The following is an 18,772-nucleotide window of genomic DNA, read 5'->3' on the forward strand; positions in this document are numbered from 1 at the left end:
ATGACTTTAACTGGTTTATTCAGGAATGACCATTGAAAAATGCGATAACATGCCACACGGAGAATCATTTTTTACAAATCGCACATCACTCTGTACACTAAAAACCCATTCACGCTGTATACTGTTGTCCCAAATAAACCTTCTGGAGCACATAATATTACATTTTAATAGTATCATATATTTTTTACATTTTATTTAATATAATGGATTTTGGATTTTTGGAATGAGCCAGTTAGTTATATCGATAAATATACACAGAGTGCGATATAATGAATTACCCAATTTCGAACAGGCACGAATAAGCAATAAGATAGCGTAGAGTCGCGAAGGTAACGATTGTGAACTTGTTCTTGTTCAAGTTTATTTTCAAATCTCCGTCGAGAATTATTCTATCACGAAAACAACATGGCTAGTTGTAACTCAAGCGATTTCTGTTTCAATACAGAATTTATTCGATATTTACTGGATCGATCCTGGCCGATCTAAAACTCTTCGTATACCAGGACAGTCGTCGCCTTCTTTTCCTTTTGATACGTAGTTATGTTTTCGAAACGGGAGAATTTATTAGAAAGCCCCCTGTATTTGTGTTCCAATATTTTGATATATTATTGTATTATTTAGAAAAAAATATTAATTATTGTGAAGCAGAAATAGTTTAACATTCATGTAACGGTTTATAAACCTTAAGTATACACACCCTTTTTAACCAAGTGCCTTTAGTGCCATGACTGTCATTCGTCATGAAAATATATAAAACTGTGTAGATTCTTCATATGAAAACAATTTTCGTAATAGCTACAGTTTAGAATTTTTGAGAAATCAATCCTCAAATGTACTTTAATTTATTAACATAAAGTGGAATCGAGGACCACGTATTCAGCAGAATTGAGATAAATATTTGGGATAGGCGGTATAAGTTTTGTCTACAAAGACTATTTTACATAATGACGGATGTATAATGATTGAATTTCAAAAAAAGTCAGGGTTTTCTCTAACGTGGCTGGCTTCATGAACGAATTATTTTGAATAATCGCATTCTAAAAAGATTTTCAGAATCGTACATTCCAATAAAATATATATTCAAATAAATATGTTTGTATAGAGCTTAGAAATAATATTAAAATTAATATACTAATTTGTTTCAAATTCATAAATTCTATATGCCTTACAAATTATCACATACATGATGCTTAATTAACATCTAACATCGAAACTACCATATATCTATACAAATTTAGGTTTCAAAAATGATTGCAAGCCTCGATTTAAATGTTATTGAAGAAATAAATAAATATACTTACACTATCCCTCTCGTTCATAAATACAACAGCAAGTTATACCAAGTAAACCTTTTAAATTGTTTGTCTTGGTCAGAATCGATTAGTTGTTCACCTTTGAAAAACATCAGTTTGGACTACGCAGCCTGAGCACCTCTGTGGATATTGAATGAAACGGAAAACAGTACCGAAGCCATGATATCTTCTCACAGTCATCCTATGAAAAGATATCGAACAATGTGCTTATGGAGATGTTCATAAAAGTACGAATCGAGGCTTACAAAGCGATGGGGGTCGTGCAGAAAATCTTCGATATTGAAAATTAACATTTTGCTCATAAACGTGTCCAATTTCTGACGAACAATATATCTAACATAAATATTAAACATTATATCAGAAAATTACTAATCACACAAATTACTACTAGATATAAAATAATACCGAATATTTTATATAATTTTTTTACACGACCTCTTTGCTTTCAAATTGTTATTTAGCATCATGTTTGAATTATAAATACTAAATTCTATTTTAAAAGCTTCACAATTTGATTAAATGTATATATTTAGATTAATTAGACATCAAAAAAAATATTTAATCACTTTGATTTCTTATTTTATTAAAAATTGAATATAAAGTTTTGCTTACATTAAAACAAATAGCTAAAGTTTTAGATTTGAAATATTGCTTCAAAATAATTCGACAATATTTTGGATGAAAAGGAAATCGTTATAGTTTTTAAAACTTCCAAGTCCAAGGGGTACCTAATTTTAAAGCTGGAATAATCTACAAAATTTCAATCTTAACTTGTTATTGTTATTTCTGTGAAAGCCCCTTTTATTATCATTAACGTTTTTATTTTCCGAGTTTAGTTCATAACTAATTTATAGAAACATTGGGTGGTACGTTTTATGTCGTTTCTTGATTTCCTAGATAACTGGATCCTTAACCTTTAAATTAATATATTAATTTAATTTTCATAAAAGCAACAAACCATTTCATTCCAAATACAAAAGAAGTAATATAACACGAAAGCTTATAGCAAAGAAACATGTCCCGTATACGTTACACTTTTAATTCAAAGTAGTTAATCCAAAATTTATTACAGTAAACTTTTAAACATTTACCATTTTGCACAAACTACATTAATCCACAAACATAAACTTTTCAAAGTGTAAGCAAATCTTTAAAACTTTATATACACACAAAAACTATCTAAAGATATTGAACATTATATTAGAACTTAACCCAACATAATAACAGAGGTGAATCCCAAGAATCGATTGCTTTTAGGAGTTGTGACTCGTGACTGATTTTTAAAATTCAACAATTATTTTAGCAATAGAGTTGTAAATTAATATAGCGAATCTTGTAACCCTCTGTCATCATGTTCGATTTTGAAATATTTTCTATATAGGTCTTCATATATATTTTAACGTTACTGTGATAATGAATAAATGCACGTCCCTAGAAACATCCTAAAAAAACAGAATCCTGAGCCAAAATGCCATGTAAAAACAATTATATATAATCTGTATAAAAATAAACATATTTATAAATATGGTCCAAAATGGACAGATTTATCTGTAATTATAGAAATCATTCATACTCCAAGAAAATTAACAATTTGTTACTATTGTATTTTCTTTAAGTTCTGAAACGAGCACATTCTCAACGTAAAGTTGTACATTTTTAAGTTTTAAAATGAATTTTCGAGACCCGTACTCTCTCAGGATCTGGCAAAGTGTATAAAACCCTCTACAAGATTTTTAAGGCATTATTCCAGCTTTGTATACTTTTATAAAAATTCTCTACAAAATTCTCAACTATGAATATTTTTTAACAATATTTAACATATTACCGTAAAAAAAATTGCCTATTTTTAAAAATTTTTGGTAAAAGTTTCTCGGTATACACAAAATTTAGAGGTCTGGTTGAGGGGTTTACTGGAATTTAGTGGTTAAAATAATATTTGAACTACACTGCTCGTTTCAGAATTTAGAGTACCTACTCAAATGTCTAATTTGTTTGGAGTATCATTAATAAAATATTTATGTCAAGTTCTTCAGTAGTTTAAAAATAGTATCAAATTTTTTTCTAAATTCGTTAAAAATAATTATTCTAATTATACCCGATTTCTTTAAAATGAGTTAAAACAACTTCAACCCTGGCTATAGTTTTTGTTAATTGTTTTCTTTATAGTCCAATCTTGAGCTTTTACTTCTAACTAAATAAATTTTACTCTAAATACGAACATAAGCTGAAATTTGTGGAAGTTTGATAAGTAGAATGCAATAAAAAAAGTTTACATCTAAATTTTAGTTGTTACAAATTTCATTATATATCGCCGTTGTATCAAGGCATATCGCGCCTTAAATTGTCGAAAAATAACCAAAATGAGTTGTCGAATGTTCATATAAATTGAATTGAAAAATAAAAAAACATAAAATAAAATTACTTTGGGGAATATTTTACGAATCTGTCACATTTATTTTCTATGAGAAATCGGGTAAGAAATAATTCCTCTAAATTCCACATCATATTCGGTTTGGTCATACTTTTAAATTGAATATATTTTTCAAATATTAAAAATGCCTATTTTTGAAAAATTGTATATATACAAAATGAATTGACTATAATTAAATTAATAATTAATTATAATTAAAAAAATTAAAAATTCCCTGATAATTATCGATTATTCTTGATGAATTATGAAAATTAATAAAAAACAGGCAAGTTACTTATTTAAAACAAAAAGATTTATTATTACTAATTAATTGAATGTTAATTAAAGTTACGATTAAATTATTAAGTAAGTAGGGTCTGTTAAAGCGTTGCTCAGTAGAATGGAAAGCAAATTAATCAAGAAAAATGGTTATAGATTAGAAGATGCTGACCGTAATTACCTCAAAGTTTTTATTTTTGGGATAATTCTCCTTGAATAAATTAATGTTTATTAATTAAAAAGTCTTGTTATCAAAATTATTAGATTAGTTCGAATTTATGCAAATTCATATTCCATTCTTTATTTAGTTGATAAATCAAAATTTATTTTAAAAAAAGTATAAATTGTCAACCCAAAAACATTATTAATGTACCTATGATAATTATTACCTTTAAAATTTTGTGTGAAGATTGGTAAAAAACAGAAATTTCTCGCATTTTGCTTCGACAATAAAAATGATAACGAAATATGGGTTTGATGTATCCTCTAAGTCAAAATAAACGCAAAACTTAAACCATTCTAATTGTTATTATTATAACATTACATGCTATTCTGATTCATGTATAATGTTATAGTTATATAAAACTTAGAATGATTTAACACACGTGCATTTTTTGTGAAACAGAGGCTTATGTTTCGTTAAATTAAATTTGATCCGTATTAACAAAGGGCTTTATCCTCTTAAATCTTCTCAATAACGAATTGACTATAACTTATAACAAATTTAAACCGTCTCTGTCTACAAAAAACGTTAAATTTTGAGCAAATTTTGAATCTACAAATTAATAACTAAAGAATTTGTATCTCTATTTAAGGAGTTTTTCTGGACAGAAAGAGTCTACAGTTTTTAGAGCTTCAATTATAATGTTCTAGATTTTTATAGAAGTTGGAATTAACAATTTAAAAAAATAAGAAAATTATCAAACTTGTTATAGAGATTTAAGAGATATTTCACAATTTTAATGTTGATTGGTTAGGAACTACTCCAATTGATCAAATTAAAAATAGCGGAATAGTTATGTCTTAAACAAGGCGTATGCTAGAATTTTCTAAAAATTTATAAATTATTTTGAATAAAATTTCAAATATTATTTCTGTTCTGAAAAGACTTTTAAACGTTTCAGGCTTAGTTCTATTTTGCTGATTCATAAAACGAAAATTAACACATTATGAGACACAGAGGGTGCATTCTTAAGTGTAGTGAGAAAATCGTAAATCACTAAAGCAACTCGGAATAAATATCATGAATTTTAACCTCTTAAAATAACTCCAGATAAAAGTTATCGGAGATTTATTCTTAAATTATAATATGAGATTTTGTTAATCAGCAAAGTCATTCAGAATATGAATGATAAGAAATGCGTGTGAGAAAAGTGTTATTATGTACTTATAATTTGTATATTTAATAATTATGAAGAATGTCAAGTTACCATTTATGTTTTGTATTCTAACTTTATGATTAATTCTTTGAAATTGGTGAAAGCACAAACAACAACAAAAATAAGGTAATAAAAAGATGATTAAGTGAAATGCTTTTGATAATGTTTTATTTAAGAATACATAAATCCTATCCTATTCTTATCTTATACAGTGCCCGCATTTACAACTGTTGTGGCTCGTGGACGAATTTTTGGTGAAGGCCGAGTTAAGCAGCTTCACACTACCGCCTTTGTATATTTATCCGAGGTCCAACACGGATCCTTTCGACCTAAATTACACCAAAAATTTTTCTTCTTTGTTACACTTTTATTCCATTTTGTTATTCGCCGTCGCAACCAAATTAATTTAATTAATAGTTGTGATGGGCTGGTGTAGTGCATGGTATACGCATGAAGGAGTTGCACTCAGCCTCTGAAATTGAAGAGCTGATAAATGAAATTATCAGCGGAAAGCTGGTAAATGGGCTCTATAGGCTAATTTAAGTGTGTCCTTCGTGGACAGCCAATATAACCTAACTTAGCTATCTACTATTGGACTGCATTAATGATTCAAAAGCAGGCCCTGGTGGAAAAAATATTTGAAGAAAGAATAAGAAATTCTGAAAAAGTCTTAGGAACTTTGAATTTCTCAACGTTTTCGGACTAGTCTAATTCAGAGTTATTCAGAGTTCTTAATACTTTTTTAAAGTTTCTAAGACTTTTTCAGAGTTTCCTAAGACATATTATTTTTTCAAATATTTTTTCCACCAGGGGAGCCGTATTAACCATAACGAAACTGCCTAGGGGCCCCGCAGAAAGTCCTGAAATATGAAACAAGGAAATTCTTTTAGAAAATAAATAAAAAAAAGTTATGTAAACAATTAGGTATGATTTCAGTGTTCTTAATTTTGTTAAAGGACGTTTTAGAATTGCGAAAGAAATAATTTAGATTTGCACAAATCGGAAGTAGAACTGCATAATTTGTGTAGTACTTCATGTTAAAAACAAGTATCAATTATCTATAAGTATTAAATTGAGGTAAAACTTGTTTGGAGATTTTAAATATATAATTAAATAAATGAAAATCGACAAAAAACATTTTTCTAAATTTCAAAATTATATCTCGAAAATCGACCTCACACGGGAAATTCATATCAGAGTAATAGCAGTGTATATTTGAAAATTGAGGTCAATGTTAGATTTAATTCCAGAAAAAAGAGTACGTTATTTTGGGACTTTCAAAAGAATATTTTTTAATAAATAATAACTTTTTTTGGAGTGCTCCTATTATAACGATGTCAAAATAAAATATAAATTTGGTATCTGAATTTTTTCGGTATTATAATGATTTAAATTTTACACATTTTTCCCAATTATTTATAAATATACAAAATAAATATGTAGTTTTGAACGCAGTATCAAACGCGCACAGCATAGTACTATAATTTTATAAATAAAATTATTGTTGTACATGTTTTAAACCTGGTTACACAATGTGTAATTGGTGGGGTGGCAATCCAACCTAGTTTACCATATACTAGGTTTACGTTTATCGTATTCGTTGCATATAATACTGCCTTCATAAGTTTAAAAGCTCTTTCCCCAAAAAGCAATTTTACAGTAAATGAGAAATGCAAACTTCTTCATCAGCCTAAAATTTTTATTTTTCGAATGCTTTTGATGTGTAAAAGTTGTTTTGTCCAAAACTTTGAATCTTTTGAAGAAAAAATTGATTTAAAACTGGAATCAGATCTAATTTCAACATTGCTCATCACTGTATCAAATTTTTAGCTTATTCTAGTATCATAAAAGGGTGCATTTTTTTAGACATGTTTGAAAATTATAAAAAAAACCTTTGGAAAATGGTTGGATTAGGGCCTTATAAATTATCATGGCAGTCTAATACTATTTATTTAAAAATATAGACAATATTATTACACAAAAGATTATTATTGTGTGTAGCGGATTCGATACCCGCCGTCGCAACCAAATTAATTTAATTAATAGTTGTGATGGGCTGGTGTAGTGCATAAAGAGGTGCCACTCAGTCTCTGAAATTGAGGAGCTGATAAATGAAATTATCAGCGGAAAGGTTGTAAAACCATAGCCTAATTGTGTCCTTCGTGGACAGCCAATATAACCTAACCTAACTTTAAAAATTTGGTATTCAATTCAGTTATGCATGCAATGTTTATTTTCTCAAGAACAATTTACAGTTAAATTGAAGTGACTGCAACGATAAGAATAAATCTTTCGTTACTCTTCGTTCAAACGTTTTTTAACAAATTTTCATTTTCGATATTTTCGACACAATGGTAGTTTTCACCAAAAAAATGCAATAATTGTGTCTATATGCAACTTGAATCCAATATTACAGCTAATGGACTAATCCTATTCTAGCTGCCCAAAATCCTTAAGAATCCAAAAGTTAAAATAATATTTTCTTTTGATATTGATACATTATCCCCATTATTCGATTGGTCCTAATAAATTATGTCTCGTGTAATAGTCTAGTCTGACATTTGTGAGCAGAATCCACACTATACAAGTTTATTGTACGTAAAATTTTGAAGGGTGCGGTGCACTTGCGCATAAAGCCAAATAAAATCTATCAAAAGATGCAATGGCATATGACACTGACTTAATATAATGTGTAATAAATATAATTAAAATTCAAATGTTTTAATAAAACTATTTAATACTTTTTAAAGATTAAACCAGAGAATATTATTTAATTTATAATAAAATAATTTAATTAAATATGTGTTAATTAAACATGTGAAACTTGTTCAAAAAAATTTTTCTAAAATATATTTATATACATAGATGTGTTAAAATATTTAAATATTTATGATTTTAATAAACAATAAATTTTTCTAAAATAAACATTTTCTAAAATTATAAATCACATCATATTAAATAAAAGATAATTCAATATGATATATATAAATTTGTTGATTTAAGAATTCAGCAAGGGGGTAACAGGTGATATTTGATATTGGAGACAGGTGTTTTAATTCAAACTCTTGAACAAAAAAATGCTATCTTAAGATTGTTATTACACCGGTATGAGTCAGATGCCATCAGGAGGTAGTGGGATTCAATGTTACGGCGCCAGTATGCCAGAGGCTGCCGAAAATATCGCGCCCTTAACATTTCGTGGGGATAAATCTGAACGGGAATCATCCATTAAGGAGAAAAAGTTATCGACTGGTTCTCTGGGTGGAAGTAGTGATGGTGTTCGCCCTAAAATGGTAAATATTATGTTTACAAAATTATTTTTACCTCTTTAACCATACATAGGTCCAAGGATAATTATCCTACCTTCGTAATGATTGTTCTTACAGCAGCGCTCACTGTTTTATTTTCTATGGGATGATTTTTTGAACGCGTGAATTCGATGATGTTTTTTATTATTATAAAGACTCATATTTCCAGAGTTTTATGAGATTATTCACATCATAGAATAGAATTATTCGTATCAATTATATATTCTATGATTTCCTATGAAGCCAAACTTTCAGCAAATCTTTACGTTTTCTGATTTTTTATGCCAAATATAAATTTTTTTTTGATATTAGGCTTTGTGTGAACATGTGTATGGTACTATGGTAATCGATTGGAAACTCCATTTAGGAATTTTTGTAACACATTTGTATTTTTATTCTCATTTGAATTTTTAAAAGATAATGAATATTTCGATTCAAACCTTTAGTTACAGTGGTATATTAGCCGCATTTTATAAAAACATATTTCTTTGACTGCAATTCGTAACTACATATAATCGAATCTCTATTGGATGTTAATCAGCGCTTTTGTTCAAAACTTTGTTCAAAGTTTGAAAATAAAATCACATTGCAGTTTGAAAATGAAATAGTTCAAATTTTTTTTCTCTTTTCGTATACCTAATCTATCATATTCATATATTTGAATCGACCAATATTGCAAAAAAATGTTAATTTCGAAGTTATATTATATCGGCTATCTATTTGAATGATAATGTCTCTTGTCGCCAATCACCGTTTTTCAATCTCTTTAAGACGTTTTTGTATGGTTGGAATATTTTTGCTGTAAATAAAATTAACCGAATTCCGTACTGGATATGCCGATATTTTAATGTACGGTTAGTTTTAGACCAAACGCAAATCTCTAGTTGATCTATGAATCTTCGCCACTATTTAAAGGTTTTTCGAAATTTAGCTGATTTATTCCTCATTGAAAATCATTAAAACTCGAGGTAATAAATGATTTAACGGAAAGCAGTTAACTGCGATCTAACAAATGTATTGTGCATTTCCATTTTATATCCACCGAGCAAAGAATCAAGTTTTTTCTAATGTTTCCTTTATGAAAAGAATTATCAGATATCTCCCGAAGCTGATTTATTTTATTAAATAATTATTCTGATTATGAGTACTTTGCATTTGAAATTTTTTTTTAAATTTTAAAATATATTTAATCAATATATATTTTATGATTTTCAGGTAACAGTGAAACACCCGGAATCCAATAAACCGAAACCAACAGTGAAAAAGAACAAACCAATACAAGCTGATTTAGATGTAAGCAAAGAATTTATACGGTGTCGTGACGAAGGAATCACACGTTTAGATTTGAGTAAATCAAACATAACAAATTTACCAGCATCATTACGAGACTTAACCCACTTATCCGAATTGTATTTATATGGTAATAAATTATCATCATTACCACCAGAAATTGGATGTTTAACAAATTTAAAAACTTTAGCATTAAGTGAAAATTCGTTAACATGTTTACCGGATTCATTAGTGAATTTAAAACAAATTCGAGTACTCGATTTACGGCATAATAAATTAAACGACATACCAAACGTTGTTTATCGTTTAACATCGTTAACAACACTCTTTTTACGTTTTAATCGAATACGTATCGTTGGTGATGATATAAAAAATTTAACGAATTTAATAATGTTAAGTTTACGAGAGAATAAAATACGAGAACTACCCGCTGGTATTGGTAAATTAGTAAATTTAATTACATTTGATGTATCCCATAATCATTTAGAGCATTTGCCTGAAGAAATTGGTAATTGCGTGAATTTATCCACGTTAGATTTACCCCATAATGAGTTACTTGATATTCCGGATACAATTGGAAATTTAACATCGTTAACGCGACTTGGATTACGCTACAATCGTTTAACTGCTATCCCTGTTACACTTTGTAATTGTAAACATATGGATGAATTTAATGTGGAAGGAAATGCAATATCACAACTTCCTGAAGGATTATTAGCAAGTCTTGTGGAATTGACAACAATTACACTATCCAGAAATAATTTTTCGTCTTATCCATCTGGAGGACCCGCTCAGTTTACGAATGTACATACTATTAATTTAGAACATAATCAGATTGATAAAATCCCGTATGGAATATTTTCACGTGCGAAAAAATTAACCAAATTAAATATGAAAGAGAATTTATTAACTGCACTTCCCTTGGACATTGGAACTTGGACAAATATGGTTGAATTGAATTTGGGAACGAATCAACTATTAAAAGTTCCCGAAGATATTCAATGTTTACAAAGTTTAGAAGTATTAATTTTATCAAATAATTTACTCAAAAAAATACCTGCAAGTATTGGAAATTTACGTAAATTACGTGTTCTGGATTTGGAAGAGAATAAATTGGAATCGTTGCCAAATGAAATTGGATTTTTACGTGATTTACAACGTTTAATTGTGCAATCGAATCAGTTAACAGCGTTGCCACGTGCAATTGGTCATCTAACAAATTTGATTTATTTAAGTATCGGTGAAAATAATTTAACATATTTACCAGAGGAAATTGGTACGCTAGAGAATTTAGAATCATTATATATCAATGATAATCCATCATTATGCAATTTACCATTTGAGCTTGCGCTATGTGGTAATTTACAAATAATGAGTATTGAAAATTGTCCATTATCACAAATACCACCGGAAATAGTTAGTGGCGGGCCATCATTAGTTATACAGTATTTAAAAATGCAAGGACCTTATAGAGCAATGTGATATACAGTTGGAGCTTAATTTCCTTTTATATCATTTCACACAATGTTACTACTACCAATCACAGATATCTTTACTGATACAGTCAGTTTGCTAACATACGATTGCATTCGATTTTAGTCAGTTTAAGTAGTAATAGCTGACTGATGATATGCACTCTTTTATTAGCGATCTAGGTTTTGTAAAGAAATCTGTACTAAAAAGTAAATTCATCAATTAATTATTGAGTTTGTTCCATTTGCAATACTAAAAATTACTGAATGTGTAGGTTATATTAATTTAGCCTGAGCGGTTTATCCTCTCACAATTCGAAGTGATTAAATGATATCAATCAGAAACATATCGAATTAGATTAGACAACCTAATGAAACGTGATGGAAAAAATGGTAATATTGTCAACTGCAAACTTTTTAGGCCATTAGACAGAACTTTAACAACGTCAAAGTATGTCGTTCAAGGTCAAAGCTAAGTGAATATCTGAATCTTTCTAAATGATAAACAGAAAAATAAGTTTATTTTTGGTTAAAACTTTGATGTGAGCCAAATATTATGGCAAAAAATAACGTTAAACAGGTTCACATCATTAGTAAGATTTTATTTTAATTATTTTTATACCAGGTGCCCGTTTTAAATAATCCAGGTAAACAAATTTTTTAACGAAGGGCTTTTGGACAAAATGATACAAGTTAAAGTTACTCTACTCGGAAATTAATAATATCAAAGAGGCCTTAAATTTGACCTTAACTTCTAAGATCGTTCAAAAATCATCTGAAGTTTATAACCGATAAGAGATAGAGTAAACTTTAACTTAGAAAAGAACAAACTATTTTTATTGGAAACTTTTTCTACAACCTTATAATTTAATCAAAAATCGAAAGAAAAATTTACCGATGCTAGTTTTTTCTATACAATTTCCAACTAAAAATAATCAACTGAATAATCATTCAAATAATCAATAACAAAAATTTTCCAATGAAATTAGATGAGTTTTATGCCGTAAGAATAATTTTTAAGTTTTCCTCTATTTCTTATCAGTTCAGAGTTTGAGTTTGATTTTTAAACGACTTTACATTTCAAGGTCAAATTTACGATTTCTGTGAGATTCTCAAAGTACCCCTTCACTGAAAAAATTTTCAGCTGTATTGTTTAAAATAGGTATACTAACGCGAGTAAAGGATTTACAAATGGAGCAAATTTATTAGTATAAGCCAAAATATTTATACATAATTTTAACTAAACAGAATAACTATTACAAATGTCCCGAATTTCGTAAATATAAGGATTGATAAACTTATTACAGAATAATATTGATGAAATTAATACTTTAAGGCTAATTTCATGCTGTGGTGCCGATCTCAATACAGTGAATGTTGTAAGGGATAAGAAGTTGAGACAATCTTTTACGTATCAAGATTGACGCTTAAGTGTGAATCGAGCTAAATCGATATTAATTTTATCTAAATATATTGCTATATAAAAATTCGCTGATGGTTGTTTCAGAGGATGTTTTGAGTTTTTATTTATTTTTTATTTCGATTATTTAAAAATAAAAATATTGGAATAAAATATATAATGCAAGTTAATAACATTTTTTTTACTATCGCTAGTTTATGTTAGTTTTTCTAAACGTAACAACTTTTAAGAACAAGAATCCCGTTTTTAAATTTGTTTTATCTTTGATTCTATTAATTGGTTATTTCATTGCAGTAGGCTTTTATGCTAGAAAATAAAACTATTCAACTGAAAGGATCCTAAAATAAATGGAAAAGGATTTCAGTTAAATTGGGTTTGAATTTCACTTCCACTGAAGGAACTTCTGAATATGAGAAATAATTTTTTATTCGCCATTTTCAATAAAGATGATAATTTAATTATTATTTTCGCCTCATATTTAATGGGACAGTTTAAGCTATGAATTTTTAAATTCCTTATATTACAAATTAATTTCTTTATAAACCGAGATAATAAGGTATTTAGGTGCATGTAGCGAAGCGTTGGTCTTTATTCATGTGGAAATAAATAGGCGCGCACCAATTTATTAATTTTATGTGTGGTCAGTACTTAAAATTCATAATCTTGAAACAAATTTTTTTCCATTGATTGTGTAGAAATTTTGTGTGAAATATGGAAAAATTAGCTCCAGTAACAATTTTGATAACTCAGACATATTTGAGAAGCTCTTTTAATGCTTTGCGCTAATATTTAAAATTATTATTTTTTGTTTGTTTTAAAAACGATAACACTTTTAGAAAAAACAAAATGAATCACTTGATTTATTGTTATGTTTAGAAATTATTATAAATTGTTATATTCGTTTGATTTTCGACATCGTAGCCAAGTGGTAAATAGTTTTTTGTTTTTATTGTTAAAACCTTAGATGTGGTGAGAGTAAAAATTTCTTGATCTCTAGTGGAATTGAATTATATTTAATCAGGATCAAACGAACGTAACTTGACTAACAGTGTACATAATATTATTTTAAGTTTAAATTCCGAAAACACGTATTTTGGGCAATCAAATGATCTTGGTACGTTTAAAAATCACTATGAAAAGGTCCAGTCCACCTAAAACCATAACAGTTTTTGTTTTGTACTCTAAATTGACTGGTAGACGAAACATTTAGATCTCTGTCAGAAATTTGTAATGAGACGAAATTTCAGTAAGAACCATTCGTACTTACCCGGGATGATATGGTACTAACTATCGTTCTTTTATCATGGTCCGGCGGAAAACAGAAAAAAAAAATTTATTTACTAAAGTTTTAACCTTCGTTAAGTTTTTTAACGCCATACCCATGAAGCTTATAAGAAGGAGAACGATCGCTATAGAAAATATTGTCCCCGAAATATGGATAAAATAAGTGAGGCGCTGCGACCGCTAAGTAGTATCAATAAAAGCGCTAATTTGAAATGATATATCAATTTGTACATTATGCTAACAACAACAGCTAACTTCACAGATACTACTTCTTGATGACAGCGCGGCTGGTGGCTTAAAAATGAACTATAAATTCTACAAATTTTCAGGGACAGGTGCGCTAATGCTTTAGTACATAGCGATCTTTCTCCTTCTTTATAACCTTCATGGCCATACCTCACTGATGTTAAGCTTTCGATGAATAATTTCAATAGGCTATTGATAAAAAAATGTAAACTGACTGTACGCAGTCATGGTGTCTTCTAAGGTCTAATCTATACACATTAACCATTGTAAACACATACACACACATATATATCAAAAAAATATTTAATATACGAAGTGACACGAAAAAACAAAACTTTACGAAAATAGTAAAGATATACTTAAAAGCAGTGATAATATTTCATTTGACCTTGATAGACAAAGTATGATAGCTCACACATAGTTTACATTTTTTGTAATACTATTATTTATCCGCCGTAAAATACTCATGACTATTCCCAGTGATATTATCGTAAAATCTGCAGAAGTTATACGGTATACAGAACGTAAGAATCAGATGATAAGAAACCCCATTAAAGTGTAATATTTTTAATTTTCAACAAGCACAGGATATGCGCTAATTTGCCATATTTGTACAAAAGTTAATAAACGGCGTACTTTTTGAGAAAAAAACAAAAACTGAAATGTAAAATAATTGCCATGGTGTTACCACCATTTTTATTTCACTTAAGAAAACTTTGTATAAAAGCTTTTCTTAAGCGTCTCTAATTTAGAGTTTAAACCAGAGTATTTGAAAAGAACGGGATTTATTTCGAAACTGGTACCTCAAATATTTATATAGTGTGTCCCCGGATAGAGGTAACTATACTTGTAAATTTTCTTATTTTGCATTATAAAAAAAAAAGTCATTCTTTATAAGAAGTTTTGCTTATTCTGAAAAGTATGTAGGTATATTTAAAACTTCTTAACAATGTACAGAGTAGCCAAAAATTTGGAATCACTATTTTTATTTTTGGTAAACTACCCTTCTTTTTTATAAGTTGACGAAATGTTACTAAGAAAAGTTACTCGCAATTAAAAATTATGACTCTATACAAAATATCAAGAAGATCCGTGTACTTTAATTATAGCATCATTTTTTATTTGAACAAAAGCTTTAATTATAAAAAAACGTAAGAAAGGAAATAATAATAAATCAATTAACATGTACTATCCGAGAGTGTAATTTTTTGTGGACTAGTTTAGAAAATTAAAAAGAAAATTTATTTTCTCGGATGAACATTCAATAAGAATGAAATTGCTCAAGTTGGAAAGATCTTCTTGATATTTTGTATAGAGTCATAATTGTTAATTTCGAGTAACTTTTTTTAGTAAAATTTTGTCAACTTTTAAAAACGAAGGGTAGTTAACCAAAAAAAAAAAAAATAGTGATACCAAATTTTTGGCTACCCTATACATTATTTAGAAGTTTTAAATATTCCTACATACTTTTCATAATAAGCAAAACTTCTTATAAAGAATGACTTTTTTTCTTAAAATGCAAAATAAGAAAATTTACAAGTATAGTTACCTCTATCCGGGGACACACTGTATATTACTATTTATTAGTGACTTTAAACGTATCAAAAATTTTAAGAGCTTTTTTTGCTCAATGAAAGTTTTCGTTGCTTGAGTCTGACATAATAAATGTAAACACTAATTGTTTAAAAAAATCTTATTATTTCGATGTAAATTGTATTTTAATAGTGTAGTATAGATTTAAACAAAAAAATAATTGCAATAGAAAAATAAGTTATGAGAAATCTTATCAAATACAATTAGAAAATATTTTTTTGGTTTAAAAACCGTTGTAAGATTATTGGCATAACAGTCAAAATTATTTTTATATTTCTTTTAATCACGGATATGCTTTAATGCTCGATCGATATTGGAAAAAGATTTCATGATATTTGGGTTGAGAAGGTAAATTAAAAATATAAAGAAAGTTTGAGGGTTTATTCATTGAAGCTTATTACGAAGATTATTATTGTAAAGAGTTAGGAAGGTGAATTACTATTTGATAGCGTAATATTCACGAAAAATACCATTGAAACATATATAGCCTTATTGAAATTTGAAAAAACGATACCAAAATATATTGACATTTATAAATTTGGCGGACAATAGAGCTTTTCATACGATTCGATTTTGTTTTGTGATTAAAATAAATAGGTTTCGAATGACTGAATCGTAACATAAAATTATAAGGTCATCATGGATATCATCTAATAATTGGTATTGAAGAAATTCAAATTTCGAGAAAATAAGATCGAAGCAAACTGATTTGCCTAACTTTTTCAATATCATGAAAAGAGGCGTTATTCATTCGGTCTTTGCAAATTCTTATTTTTTAAGGCTTGTATATTTACTACAAAAATGTAAATATTCAGAAAATACAGTATTATGTAGACATCCATGGAATGCCATACAACTTTGTGGAACGAATGACTACAATCTTTAAATTTCTTCATATTCAATATTTCTAAGCGTTTCAAACTTAAGACTGTCCAGCTTACAGTCATTTAAGTTATATAAATTTGACCAAAATTTTTATCCAAAATATAAAATATTTTTATTTTAAACATCAGTACAATGAACTTCACATTGTCCCTACTCTTTTTTAAACCTTTGGAATTTCACGGCTATTATCATAATTAATTCACAATAAACAAATAAGCAAGTCATATCCGACAAACTTTCTAGTTTATTTTAGTATCAAAAAATGTTTCCTTCCTTCTGTGCAATCGAGTAAAAAGAAAATATCAAAAGGTAAGCCCTCATTAATTTCATCTAAAGTTTGATTTATTCTATCTTAGAATTTTTTTTAAATATATGAATCCATTTCGATCGACGGCTATTGGAGTAAAGAATGAACGAATTATAAATGTAAATCATTTTGATGAATTTCTTGTATTTAATCAAAATTTAATCAGCTCCGATGTTTATATTGAACATAGCCAACATAGACAGAAAATTTGCTTTTAAAGGCGGTAGCCTTTCATCATTAGAAATTTTGTCACTGAAAAGCATGCTTTCTGAAAGTTTTTTACCTGCGCCAAATTTCAGTATTCAAATAATTTAGCCCATTTTATTAACTAAGTTGGTTTTTCTTTCTTATTTCATCCTAAATTTACACTGTTTCAAAGATTTTAGAATATTTTTATTTAATAATAATTCTAAAGTGCACCAGACATCGGAAAATTGGTTCAATAAGTTCGGAGTCTAATATAAAATTGATGTAATATGCATAATACTAACGCATGCATAGTTTTAGGGCGGTACAGTGCGACAAGGATGTCGACTTCATCATTTGGCAATGTAGGATTATTATGATCATTTCAATCGAGCACAATGTAATATGAATTTTTTTTTTTTTTTTGAAAATATTTTGTCTAAAAAATTTAATTATAAAATATCAAATTACATAAATTATCAATTATAATCTAATATTTTTTAATCGGTTACTTGTAGTTTTTTTTTTAAATATATCCAATTATTACATCGCGCATCACTTTCTAAAGTTATTGTTGATCTAGATATTATATAAACATCTGTGATTGAAGGCGTAAACATTACGATTATGAAATATTTCAGGCGTATCGGGGACATGTGATCTGAGTGCCCAAAAAATTGATATTTTTTACCCCAAAATAATCTAAATTCTCCGCAGATTATTTTGATGTAAAAAAACTGTTTTTAACTATTTGAGTAGATACTTAAATCACTTGGCCACACCACACTAAATTCATTGAAATTCATCATTTTGTTTTAATGTGAAAAGTTAAATTTCAATTGTTTAATGTTTAGTAAATTTTATAAATTGTGTTAACTAAAGTTTAAAAAATTATGTTGCATCACTTACAAAAAAATAAGTGTCATATTATATTTTATAAAAAAAAAAACATTCTTATATGTAGAAAAAAAATTGTTCGTTTCAATAAAATTGTGAATTTGGTATTCGTTGTATGATTTTAGCTTGGCAGTAAGTTTTGGATTTTCAGATTTCAAGAGAAATAAACATTTTGACTATTCCTCCATTTTTAGCTAGTTAATAGGCATAAAAGTTTTTAAGTCACGCGGTGCCCGCATAAAATTTGTGTACATAACGTTGTATTTTTTTTCGTATCTGTAATCGCTGCCGAGAAAATCGTGATTAAAAAAAATACAATTTCACTTTTTGCATTATTTGAAATTTTGAGTGTTCGGACGAGTTAAATCTTAAAAAATTAATTTCTAAAAAAAGTATACAAACTACAGTGAAAAAAAAAGGGTTTGAAGGGGGATATTATATACTTTAATTTTGATATGATATTTTGGGGATATAATATACTTTTAATTTTATATTTTTAAATA

The 18,772-nt window shown here is 27.9% G+C and overlaps 1 protein-coding gene across 1 annotated transcript; it reads left to right on the forward strand.

Annotated features, from left to right (window-relative positions):
• The first annotated feature begins 8,330 nt into the window (after window positions 1-8,330).
• On the forward strand, window positions 8,331-12,287 carry LOC123305222 (leucine-rich repeat protein soc-2 homolog). The gene is made up of 2 exons (XM_044886880.1): window positions 8,331-8,674; window positions 9,905-12,287. Exons 1-2 carry the CDS (start codon window positions 8,489-8,491, stop codon window positions 11,459-11,461), a joined length of 1,743 nt encoding a protein of 580 aa, XP_044742815.1. The 5' UTR covers window positions 8,331-8,488; the 3' UTR covers window positions 11,462-12,287.
• The last annotated feature ends 6,485 nt before the right edge of the window (window positions 12,288-18,772 follow it).

The sequence above is a fragment of the Chrysoperla carnea genome, chromosome 1, assembly GCF_905475395.1.
Source record: "Chrysoperla carnea chromosome 1, inChrCarn1.1, whole genome shotgun sequence".
NCBI classification, from domain to species: domain Eukaryota; kingdom Metazoa; phylum Arthropoda; class Insecta; order Neuroptera; family Chrysopidae; genus Chrysoperla; species Chrysoperla carnea.

Coding starts and splice junctions, on each gene's coding strand:
- LOC123305222 (XM_044886880.1), top strand. CDS start 8,489: ATGAGTCAGATGCCATCAGGAGGTAGTGGGATTCAATGTTACGGCGCC. Junction 8,675..9,904: donor ATGGTGTTCGCCCTAAAATG/GTAAATATTATG, acceptor TATGATTTTCAG/GTAACAGTGAAACACCCGGA.